The sequence below is a fragment of the Mustela nivalis genome (genome assembly GCF_964662115.1).
Source record: "Mustela nivalis genome assembly, chromosome: 1".
Lineage (NCBI taxonomy): Eukaryota > Metazoa > Chordata > Mammalia > Carnivora > Mustelidae > Mustela > Mustela nivalis.
The window spans coordinates 163,021,820-163,033,952 of record NC_139020.1 but is presented as its reverse complement, the minus strand read 5'-3'; the positions used below and the strand labels follow the sequence as shown (position 1 = coordinate 163,033,952).

The following is a 12,133-nucleotide window of genomic DNA, read 5'->3' as shown; positions in this document are numbered from 1 at the left end:
CACTGATCTCTGCACCTGCTTGGAGGATTCCTGATAAGCTTCTCTGAGCCCAGAGTCAAGAGGCTGGGGCTTCAGATGCTCTGGGGACTGGGGCTGCTTCCCTGGGAGGCATGCCCAAGGTGACCTCCTCCTATTAGGAACCAGGGTCCCCAAGGCCATACTGGCTACTTCGGTTGCACCATCTGGAGAATGGGGCAGGAACATCCCCTTCCTGGAGAGGAGCCTCAGGCAGGGACTCAGTGCCTTAACCTGACCCCTCATAGCTCTCATACAAGACAGAGTTCAAAGAGGGCATGAGCTGTGGTCTCAGAACCCTGGTACCAGTCTAGCCATCCCACCTGGCTGAGCATGATGGTCCCAGCCAAAGCCTCGGGAATCCCATTTGGTCATCCCTGGCCCGAGGCTGGGGTGGCCTTAGAGGCTTTTTGGGCAAAGGCAGGAGGCCACCGTGTGAATAAACACCGCAGAAACCAACCAGCCCTGAGTTATGTGGCATTTTCATTTGTATTTTGCCCTGTCCCCCAACTCTCCTCACCAGGCCCACCCCGGTGCAACTGATTCAATCCAGCCACTCCAGAGCACCCAGGAGGGCCTGGATCCTGGCCAGCTGCAGGGCTCAAGGGACTGGGAGAAGCAACTGGACCTGGAAGCATGTGGTTCCTGAAGCCAGCTCACCTTCTCTGCCCAAGGAATCACCCGCCCTTGGGTCCCTAGCACCCATGGGGAGACCAAGGAGAGGGCCTTTCAGCCCAACTCCTGACCTGGGGAAGACAGGAGAACATGGGCTCCAAGCCAGAAGGGCTTAGACTCGAGGTCCCAGTCTGGTACTTCCTGGCCTCGGGGACAGATGCCTTGGATCCCGCAGGGTTGTTGAAAATGTTACAGGTGAAATTTAAAACTAGCCAGTCCTGGGGTGCCTGGGTGGCTCAGTCAGTGAAGCGTCTGCCTTTCACTCAGGTCATGATCTTTGGGGTCCTGGAATCGAGCCCATGTTGAGCTCCCTGCTCAGCAAGGAGTCTATTTGTCCTACTCCCTCTACCACGCTCACTCATGCTCTTTCTCTCTCTGTCCTCTCAAGTAAATACTTTTTTAAATATATTTTCAAAAGATTTTATTTATTTATTTGACAGAGATCACAAGTAGGCAGAGAGGCAGGCAGAGAGAGGAGGAAGCAGGCTCCCTGCTGAGCAGAGAGCCCGATGTGGTGCTGGATCCCAGGACCCTGAGATCATGACCTGAACTGAAGGCAGAGGCTTTAACCCACTGAGCCACCCAGGTGCCCCACAAATACATAAAATCTTAAAAAACAAAAACAGAAACAAACTAGCTGGTATCAGCAAAATGTGCAGAAAGGGACCCTCCTACTCCAGGTGGAAGTTTAACCAGGCTCAGACTTTCTGGAGGCAGTTGAGTTAAAGGTGTAAAAACATCATGGCCACACTTTCTCCCCCGAAGCGCCATTTCTAGAACTGGCCTCCAGGGATTAATCAAGGACACACACCATGCCTGGGCTATTTTAGAACACAAGAAGAAACGGGAAGCGATCCGTATATCCAACAATAGGGGATTGGTTAAATGTGCTGTTATGTGATGAACCCAGCACAGCTGTTAGATCTAGTGCCAGGAAGAAAATTTAATGACGTGGAAATGTTCTCAACATATTAAAAAAAAAATGGTAATGAAAGAGGCAGGGGGGATCCCCCTCAGGCCTGACTTACCGTGGGATTTGGTGAGGCCTCACACCGTGACTGGTTGGAGACACAGGCATGCTGCTGGGTGCACCAGAAACAAGGCCACTGTGCCGACAGGCAGCTGGTGCAGCTGGAAGACAAGGGACCCCTCACACACTCAGCTCCCCACCCTCACTTCACCCCTGCCCCCGGGAACTGGGACCCAAGAGGCAGATCCCAACGCAGAAGGGAAAGGTCTTCTGCATCATCAGGGGCTTAGGCACTCTAAGATAGTGAGCTCCCCGCTGCAAGAGGTATGCAAGGAGCAAAGAGACAAGCAGGGCCTTTAGGAGATTAAAGTAAGTGTGGTGAAAGCCCTTCTCTCTGCCCCTGCAGCCTGAGTGCCCACAGAAGCCAGGCAAGGGTTTGCAGGTGGTAAATGAGCTGGCAAGTAAACAAGCAAGGATCCTATCTGCCTCCAGGACACCATTTTTCTTCCAAGGGTCTTCCTGATAGCAGAGACCCCACCCCCCACCCCGTGCCCCTGCCTACTGCCCAGGGGCACGCGCCTGACCCACTCACGCAGCATGGGGATACACTTGTCCAACGCGGCCGCAGTCGTAGATGGTGAAATTGGCTCTGACGATATGCCGCCCATTGACCCTCACAGACATCTCAACAATCACGTGATCTAGAATGGACCAGGGAAATGGACCGGGGGGACCAGGGAGAGGACAAAGGGGTCTGGGGTCTCCACCAACCTCACAGGCTATGCCGTCAGGACATCACCCAGTGAGCAAGGTGCTTACCCTGCTGGGGCGGGAACGGCGGGAACTGGGCCCTCGGCAGGAGGTTGCAGTAGGCGATCTGGTGGCCAAAGGCAGGGCCTGGGACCCGGGCCACGGTGCGGATGTCGTTGCCATAGTCACAGGCCATCTCCATGCCGCTGAGGCTGGGCAGGCTACCTGAGATCTGCAGGATCATGCCCTAGGGGCCAGGGCCCCTCAGCAAGGGAAGTGGGGAGCAGGTCTTCCCCCTCATGGCCCCACTCCTACCTCAACAATCCTGGGAGAAGTGGGGACAGGGGGCCAGGACTCTAGACCAGAGGGCTATATCTACCTCAGGCTCCCTAGGCCTCAGTTTTCCCAGCTGCACAATGAAACGTACCACCTGATAACAGTCCAGGAGGCTTTGCAAGATCTGGTCCCCGAGACTCCTCTGACCCACTCCCCTGAGAGTCTCTTAAACCTACCAATCTGTTCTCACCACCTGGTCAGCTCCCTTCACCCGGAATGCTCTTCCGGGAGACCCACCTGACTCACCTACTTCATATCTTTGCTCAAAGGCAACATTCGCTGTATGAGGCTAGCTCCAACCTGGTCTAAAATGTCAACGTTCCTCCACTCGTTCCCCACTCCTCTCTTCTGCTTCCTTTCCCACCATCGTACTTCTCACTGTCTTGACAGCCTATCTTGCCTACTCCCTCACCCCCTATAAGCTTGTCAGCCCATCAGGGGCCAGGTCTTTGTCTTATTCAACGCTGCATCCCCAGAGTCCAGAACTGCACTTAGCATATAGTAGGTGCTCAAGAAGACATTTGATGAATGAATACATGAATGGATGACTAGATGGATGGATGGATGGAAAAACCTATGCCCAGTCTGCCTGATGAGATAAAGCATGTGAAAAAGTCTAACAGAGAATGATGGGGAGAGGGCTGCAGAGGAGCCCCAGGCCCCTGGCCCTTTAGAACCATCTGTTGATGGATGTAGGATACCCAGCCTCAGAGAAGTCACTGAGGGCAGGGCCGAGGGGGGACCCAGGCCTGTCTGTCCCTTCCGGCCCCCCACCCCCATGCCATACTGCCTGGGATGGGTGGGAGGTGGCTGGAGCATCTCCAGGCCTTCCTGGCCCAGGCGGGGAAGGGAGTCACTTGCCTCCAGACTGTAGATTCATCGGTTTCCGAGAGCAAGAAATAGTGCCCTGGCACTTGGTGGCCCCTCTGCCCTCTCCCCATACTGGGGCCAGGAAGAGGTGGGGGTTGGGGACTCACTCTCCTTCTACTCTCCAACCTGATCCCTCCCTCCTGAGACTCCAAAGCCCACCCACTTGAGTTCAAATCCCAGGTCCCCTAGTCCCTAGCTGTAAAACGGTGAACAAGTCATTTTCCCTCTCTGTGCCTCAATTTCCTCACATGCACAGAGTTGTGGGAAGCCTGACAAAGGGGAACATCACGTGCAGAGCGAGTGCTGACACTCAGTGAGCACTCGGCAGAGCCCAAGTCATTCTCCTTATTTGCCCCTGGGGTCCTTGGGGCACCATGGGCAGGAGTCTCTACCTCGGGGGATTTGGGGGCCAGGTGAAAGGTGGCTTCCCACCCTGTGTTACCCCCGAGCTGAGAGCCGGCTCCCCCATGACTCACTGGGTACTCCTGGTGCACGTCGATCTCTGCAGGCAGGACTGTCATGGTGGGACAGCGGCCGGGGCCCTCGCTGGCACTGGTCCAGAAATGTGGCTGGTCGGAGTTGGCACAGTCCTGCTGCAGGGTGCACCTGGAGCGGCAGGGCACAAGTCAGGCCCCCAGGGGGCTCCTCTCCCCTCCCACCCTGCCGTGGCCCCCAGGCACAGCCTCTACCCCAGGGAGGCTCACCGTGTCTCCAGTGCACACCAGCCGCAGTAGGCATCGGCGGCCCCCACACAGTCCCCACAGGTGGCATGCACGGCACAGGCAGCAACCTTCACCCGGGCCATCTGGAGGCAGAGGTGAGGGCCCAGCTCCGTGGGGCACCAGCCACGGCCAGGGTCCTGAGACGCTGGGGAAACTGAGGCTCAAGGCTCTAACATGGAGCATGTGGGGCCACAGGGCTTCCCCTGCAGAGGTGACGACCACACTGGGAGGGGAAGGGCTAGCCGACAAAAGGGCTGGATGACAGAAGGTGCTCCTGCTGGGCAGAAGAGAGGAAGAAAGCTTGGGTGTCTGGGGACCCTGTCAGGCTGGGGCTCTGGCCTTACCTGGTGGGATGTCATCAGATAAAGGTAACCGGGGTCTGCTGGGTCGAACTGCATGACATGGTGCACGGGCTCCCCATAGGCCACCGTCACCACCCGCCGGCTCACCACCTGCATGCTCTCATTCAGGTTGATCTGGGGTGGGGGGGGCAGCAGGGTGTCAGGGGGACTCTGGTGCACCACGACAGGGCCCATGGCGAGGGACATGCGCCTGCGGGTGGGGACTCGACCCAGGCTTGGGGTCTCAGCCTCATCCTCTTTCCGGCCTTCCCAGGTGGGAAATCACGGACATGCGAGGGAGAGCTGTGGGTCAGACCTCGACACGTGTGCCTCTGCTGGGCCCCCACCAGGAACTCCCTCCCTGAATGATGTTCCCCAACACATCCCACCGTGTGAATACATAGACACTTTACAGTTTACAAAAGATTCTCTGGGAGGCTGTCTGGCATCACGCCTAAGAGCAGGGACGTGGGTTTGAATTCTGGCTTTGACATTCACAAGCTGTGCACATGTACAAGTCGTCACTCCCCTGGCTCACAGCCACAGCTTCCTGACCTAACGGGACTCGCGATGGCATCTGCCCCTCAGGACTGTGGTGAGCACACACAGAGAAGATGCCTGCAAAGTGCTGATGGGGCCACACTTCTCATCCTTCCCCTTGTATACCCATTTCACAGATGAGGAGACCAAGGCCCAGAGAGGCGACAGACTTGGTGAGAGTCATATAATGAAGACACTTCAGGGGTACAACCCAAGCCCAGGCCTGTCTGACCCCACAGTCTAAGGATGAGGTGAAGGGGTGGGGTCCAGGGTCCTGGCAGGAGGAAGACCAGGACTAGTGGAGGCCTGAAAGGTCCTCTGCTTCTGAGAGCCCCCTGCGTGTCCTCCTGAGAGCGGAGCACCCACCAGAGCTGCATCCAGCCTTGTTCTTTTTCTGCTGGCCCCTCACATTCCCAGCATGCTGCTTTGTTGTAGGCCCTGCTGGGCCAAGCTGGGACCAGCAGTCTAGAAGCCTCCCTGGGCCAGCTGCCAGGGGACTCCTACTGCCTGGCCCTCCTCTGCGGGTGCCTAACTTCTGGTAGCTCCTTCCTGCTTATAGAATAAACTAGTTCTGGCATTCAAGGCCCTAACAAGCAACCCCAGCTTATTCCACCAGGTTCATTTCCACCCACTCAACCCAACTCTAGCGTTCTGGCCTCTAGGCCTTCGTGCACACTGTGCTCCCTGCTGGAGTGTTTCCCTTCCTTCCCCTTCAGCGAAGATCCGTCTTCCTGGTGCCTCCTTCAGAAGAGCTTCTCAAATGCCCTCCACACACCAAGTTGAAATTACTCTCTTCCCAGGCTCCCCCAGCCTGGGTTTCAGCCCCCGAACTATAGCCCATCCTGGGGGACCTCTTGGTGGATTCTGCCCAGGCAGGCAGGGCCCCAGCTCAGTCTCTGACCTTCTCCTCAGGCACCCAGCAGACACTCAGCTTATTTCCACTTCTTCAAAGGTCTACTGAGCACCTACTGTGCTACAGAGCCGGGGCCGGGTGCTACGATTGAAGCCGAGAGCCGGGAAGTGCTGGTAAAAGACCGCGCACAGGATAAGGTGGTAGGTAAAGAGGTCTGGGTCAAGGGATCACATGCTGGGCTCCTGGTCAGCTGGCCCTGAATTCAACCAGCTCTCACTGTGTGACTTTGGGGCAGTGTTCTCATCTGTGAAATGGGAATCCTGGCACTACCTCCCTCACAGGGGACCGCAGACTCTGACCACAGTCTGGGATGGTCCAGCTAATTTCCCCCATGACAGAGGAGGAGATGGAGGCGCAGGGTGATAAGCAACCACCCCCAGGCCACACTCCAGGGGCCAGGAGAGCCAGCATCTCCATTCAAGTATCTGACCCCCTAAACATGAGTCCCATGGTCTAAGGACCACCAATGCGGCTTCAAAGGCTGAGGAGGATGCCCCCCACCACCTCCCTGCTCCCATACCAGGCACCTTCCTCACCCCTGCTAGGGGACCAGCTGGGGTCCCGGGGCCAGGCAGCCAGGGCTCCTATCCCCAGCCCACCCCCTGGCCCATGGCGTCCTCCTGGGCAGCTGAGGGAATTAAGTTATCGGATCTGAGTCAATTAGGCCAGGGCCTGGTACACCCTGGAACTGGGCCAGGCGGCCGACTTTCCTGACAGGCAGGGGTTGGGAGGGGGCCAGGAAGAAGCTGGCCCAGCCCCTCACCTGGGGGCCCAGGAAAGTCCTTCCCAGTCCACAATGGTAAGAGTCCTCTCACCTTTCCCAGCTCCAGGAATCACTACCTCCAGAAACCAGTCATCTTGGTGGGGGCGGCTGAGGGGAGAGGGAAACTTCGGAGGGAGGCCAGCGGGGTGGGGGAGGAAATGGCAGCGAGAGCCCCCGCTTGCCGGGCTGCAGCCTTCCCCTGTCAGAGCCCAACAACAGTCTCCAGAGGCAGGGCTTACAGCCCTCCACAGATGGGGAAACTGAGGCCCAGAGGGAGAAAGTGCACTGTCCAAGGTCAAGCAGCCAGCAAGTGGCAGAATCCAGAGACTCTGGTCTCTGCTTCAAAGCCCGAGTCCTAGAGACCCAGGAGAAAGGCCTCTCTCAGGCCTGGTTTCCCTCCTCTGCAGGACAGGGTGCTTCTTGTTATAAGCAAGAGTAGAAGAAATGGATATGGAAAAGGCTTTGTACACTGTAAGGTGCTAGGCAAACCGGAGAGAATGAAGTCTTATCTCAGGCCTGTACAGGCCATGTGTACACCCTCCCCAGACTCAGCCTCCCCTCACCTCCTCCACCCCTTCAGCCTCCCTAGTCCTGGCCCCCAGCCCTACCTTGAGCAGCCGCCCACTGACAGTGCCCAGGAAGACCACGGTGTAGTTGCTGACTGTGGCCACAGCTACGGAGGAGAGGCCTGGGGCTCGAAACACAGGCGTGGCCTTCAGGGGCTGCAGGATGGACAATGGGTGCTGCAGGTGGGCAGCCCCACAGTCCAGTTGCTCTGGCTGCAGCTGGAAGAGAAGCAGGATGTCAGACCTTGGCTCTAGAACCTTCTCTGGCTCCCTGCCCACACTGGAGGTCAGGCCTCAGAATCAGAGCTTTAAAGTCCTGCGCTGCTTTATATGCCCAGGTTGGGGCTGAGGCCCAAACACAAGCAGGACCCCATCCCTGACCACAGGCTGACCCCCGACTTCAGTGTTCGTCACAGAGCTGCCCCAAAGACATGGTGTTTCAGGTAGGTACACAGCGTACAGGAAAAGTTATATGATGGAGGCAAGAAGAGCTGGCAGTGGGACAAGGACAGGAGGCCAGGGAGGTAAAGACAGGGTGAGGCCCACACACCCTCATGGACTTGTCCCTCCTGGCTGGTCATAGCCAGGCAGAGCAGAGGAGCCCACACCAGACCTCCCGTGGCCTCCCGAGCTTACCTGCTGCTATCCAAGAATGTCCCTCCTGTCTTGGCTGCGGGGTTCCCCAGGACCCCGGAGTTTCTCGGGTCCCCTGCTCTGACCCCAGCACCACCATCCAAATTCCCAGTGGCTCACCAGACCCCAGACTAAGGCCTCCCCACGCCGAGGCCTTCCCTTTCTCCCACAAGCATATACTCCCTACATCTGCCCACATTACAGATGGGTAGACCAAGGCAAGGTGTGTCCGAGTGCCCAGCCCTGCCATCCGCATCAGCTCAGTGCCACCCCAAGTGGCAGATCAGTCAAACCACATGTTGGGATGAGACAAATGGAGCTAGTGACCCCAGCTCCCAACCATTCCCTGGACTCATCCCTGCCCTTCCCTGGGTCTTGTGGCAAGGTTCCTTCTGCAATTTGCACAAAAATGCAAAACAGACCTCCAGGAAGCACCTTTGAGAAGATAATTGTGCAAATCCACAAGGATGCAGACAGGAGGATGGTTTAGAAGAGTGAACAGGGATACACAGCCTCAGGGTCCTGCAGGACTGAGCATGAAGATAATGGCACCTCGTCCAGGAGCACTGCCCCCACCCGAGTGACATCATGAATCCCTATGGATCAGGACACAAAGATACCCAGCTGAGAAAAGTCACAGGACGTCAGAGGGCCATTTTGCTAACCCTGGTGCATCCACAATAAGGTAATAGTCATGACAGCAAACACAACAGGCTGTGTTTGGAGCGCCTGGGTGGTTCAGTCGGTTACATGTCTGCCTTTGGCTCAGGTCATGATCTCAGGATCCTGGGGTTGGAGCTCCCTGCTCAGTGGGGAGTCTGCTTCTTCCTCTCTGTGTGTTCTTTCCCCTCTCCCTCTCTCAACTAAATAAATAAAATTTTTAAAAAGGAATAAGAATAACGGGCTGCACTGACAGAGAACTGACATTGTACCAGGCCTGGGCATCAACTCCCTACATCCTGGCAGTTCTATGAGGTCCCACGTCACAGATGGGGAAACTGAGGCTCAGAGGAGGAGCCTGCTCTAGTTCCCCAGCTGCAGTGTCAGGCCTCCATGAATGAAACTGGCAATGGGGGCACCTGGGTGGCTCGGTTGGTTAAGCATCTGCCTTCAGCTCCGATTATGATCCCAGAGTCCCAGGACTGAGTCCCACATCAGGCTCCCTGCTCGGCAGGGAGTTTGCTTCTCCCTCTGGCCCTCACCCCACTTGTGCTCACTCTCTGTCTCTCTCTCTCTCAAATAAATAAATAAAATCTTAAAAAAGGAAAGGAAAGGAAGAAAAGAAGAAAAAGAAGGAAAAGGAAGGAAGGAAGAAAGAAGGAAAGAAAGAAACTGGAAGCAGACTTGAGCCCCACCTAGGCACCCTGGACGCTGGGCCGTGGGCAGCAGAGGCTCTGAGCGGGGACTCAGAAGGTCACCAGCATGTAGCATCAGAACCAGATTAAGGGTGCAGCCTTAGAGTCTTTTGTTTTTTGTTTTTTTTTTAATTTCTCACTTGTGCTTTTTGCAAGCCTAAGCTACTGATGATGCACCCGTATGGGTTTGCTCAAACTCAGCTAGTTTTCAAAAACAAAAAATACCAGGTTCACCTATCCTCAGGCGAATAAACACTGTTCCAGGCCCCACAGGCTTCTAGGTAAGACCTGTATCCCACAGCATTCTTCGGGGGGCTGGGCGCCGAGCCCAGAGGTGCGGTGGGGCTGGGGCTGCCCCTGGGCCAGAACCCTTGAGTGGATGGTCTTCCACAGGAGGGCCGGGTGTGATGAGACAAGTGAGTTCCCATTAGACACATCTCTCACCCCCCCTCCCAAGCAGTGGGAGGAGATCCTGGCTAGGAAACACTCTACTGCCATTTCAGATGGGACTGTCACTCAAATATTATGAACATATTTGGGACAAATCATGCCTACCTCTAAAGCCTTCCAGCCAGACTGCCTAGGAGCCCCTTAAGGCAGCCTCTCACTTGGGAGGCTCTCCCAGCCCTTCTCTTCTGGGTCCACTCTAACCTCAACATGTTCCCCTGGACACAGCTGCCAAGTGAGCCCTTTAAAAAGCACAAAGAAGCCTCCCTAGGCTTGATACCCTCTGATAGTTTACATAATACTCTGAATAAACACTGAATCCTAAATCCTCCCATCAGGGGCCCTGAGCCCTTCTAAACCCGTCCCATACCCTCCTCACCGCCACTCCTCCACTCGAGCCACAGGAGCATCTTTTCTGTTCCTCCAACACTGGGCCCTGCCTCAGGGTCTTTGCTTGGGCTGTTCCTTCTGCCTGGACGGTCATTCCCCAGACTGTCATATAATTGGCTCCCTCTTGTCCTGCAGCTTTAGACCTACCCTGCCTGACTTCATCCTGCGTGTGCCCAAGTGGGGGGACAGCTGTGTAAAGGGAGTGCTGGACCATTTCCCCCAGAAGCCTCTCCCAGTCCTGGGCCCACCCCTCAGCCATCCTACAGCAGCAGGGAAGAGGTGAGGGGAGTTCTGTCAGCAAGTAGGCAGAAGAGTGGACACTTGAGCCTGAGGTCTCCCATGGGGGAATGCTTCTCCTGGGGGTTACATAACTTTTCTTCACTGAATAAGGATTACTTGCGTCATAAAATAATAAGCTGTTTTAAAATTAAAATTGTAAACCCTTGCCTGGAGGACATGATTTTCCGCCCTGAGCTCTGGGAGCGGGGGGTTGGGAAGGAAAGACCTGGGAGGCCCCGGATGACACCCTTAGGTCTTTCGGCCTTGGGCCCCACAATGGGGGGCCCCAGCCAGTCCGGAAAAGCCAGATGAGGCACCCCGAGGAGGGTGATTTGTTGGCCCGGCGGCAGAGAGGATGAGGCAGGAACACGCAGCAAATCCAGCTCTCGCCTGCCCGCCCTGACGTTCACAAGCCATTAATTCTGTACCGAAGGAATTTTCTAAAAAGCCTTTTCTCCAACTTTTTTTTTCCTTATCCTAAAAATAAAATCTAAAAAAAAAAAAAAAAAGTGTTAAAGGAGAAGTAACCCCCGTCAGCTGCTCTGGATGGTCTGTGCTCTGAGGGGAAGCTGACTCCGGACTGCTGGGGGATCACAAGGCTGAGAACCCACTGGAAAGTGGAAGCTGGGACCCATGCCCACGGAGCAGGCAAGAGGCGGGAGGTGCTTCCCCTGCTGGGGGAGGGAGCTGCAGGCCTGGGAAAGGGGGACAGTGCCCTTGGGGACAGGGCAGCCCTCCCAAGCGTGGCCTCTGCCCAGCTTGGTCTCTAGGGGCAGTTAGCTCCACAGCCCCAAGGTACCACCCTGACCGTCTGACGCTGCCTCAAATTCCTCCCTTAGCACCAGCCTTCCTTTAGAGTCTCACTTTCAAAACACAAATTCCCCTGGGAGCAGGGGAGGGCTGGCCTCTCCCAGCAGCCCCCTCCAACCGAGTAGAGGCACCTTGTGAAGCACAAAACTGGTTCACTCCTCCCTAGCATCAAACCCTTCTCCAGCTCCCAGCTATCCTCTGGATCAGACCTGGCATTCCAGGCCTTTGTGATCCGGTTCCAGCTGCTCAGGCTTCAAGTCTCGCTTTTTTCTTCTGTCCCACCCTCTACTCTGACCACATCAGCCTCTGCAATTCCTCCCATGTGGCCACACCTTCCCACCAGGGCCCCTGATCCTTCATAATGTTGCTCCCTTAGCAGACAATGCCATTCCCGCCCCTCTGCGCCCTCACACTTCCCCTGTCCCATCAGCCCCCCTTGTCTTGACCCACGCTAGTCCCTTTGCTAGACATGTCCAGGCAGCAAGTTCTTCACCAGCTTTCAAAGGTGTGATGCAGAAAAAAATCTCCCCTCCTCTGGACGGCACTGTGCTGGTTACCACTTTCATTTATCATGGTAGCATAAACACGAGCTTCTCCAGGGTGGAGACTGTGCTCCAGGGTGAATGTTTACTAAGGAAAGGAGACTAATTTTGACTAAAGTGTGATTGACTATATTCAGCTGCTGCTTTTCCAAACAGAGATCGAGAACACCACTGCCATGCTGACTGCTGGAGAACTAGAACATACACACCAACTGT

The 12,133-nt window shown here is 55.9% G+C and overlaps 1 protein-coding gene across 2 annotated transcripts in view; it reads right to left on the bottom strand.

The window, feature by feature from the left end:
- PLXND1 (plexin D1) overlaps positions 1–12,133 on the bottom strand; it is a 57,458-nt gene that overhangs the window by 31,500 nt on the left and 13,825 nt on the right. For both annotated transcript variants that reach the window (XM_082748349.1, XM_082748350.1), the window contains exons 2-8: positions 7,504–7,680; positions 4,683–4,814; positions 4,321–4,421; positions 4,093–4,222; positions 2,480–2,657; positions 2,253–2,361; positions 1,719–1,821 (exon numbers count right to left, since the gene is read on the bottom strand). In XM_082748349.1, coding sequence (XP_082604475.1) covers positions 1,719–1,821; positions 2,253–2,361; positions 2,480–2,657; positions 4,093–4,222; positions 4,321–4,421; positions 4,683–4,814; positions 7,504–7,680 — 930 coding nt within the window. The remainder of the gene's footprint in view (positions 1–1,718; positions 1,822–2,252; positions 2,362–2,479; positions 2,658–4,092; positions 4,223–4,320; positions 4,422–4,682; positions 4,815–7,503; positions 7,681–12,133) is intronic.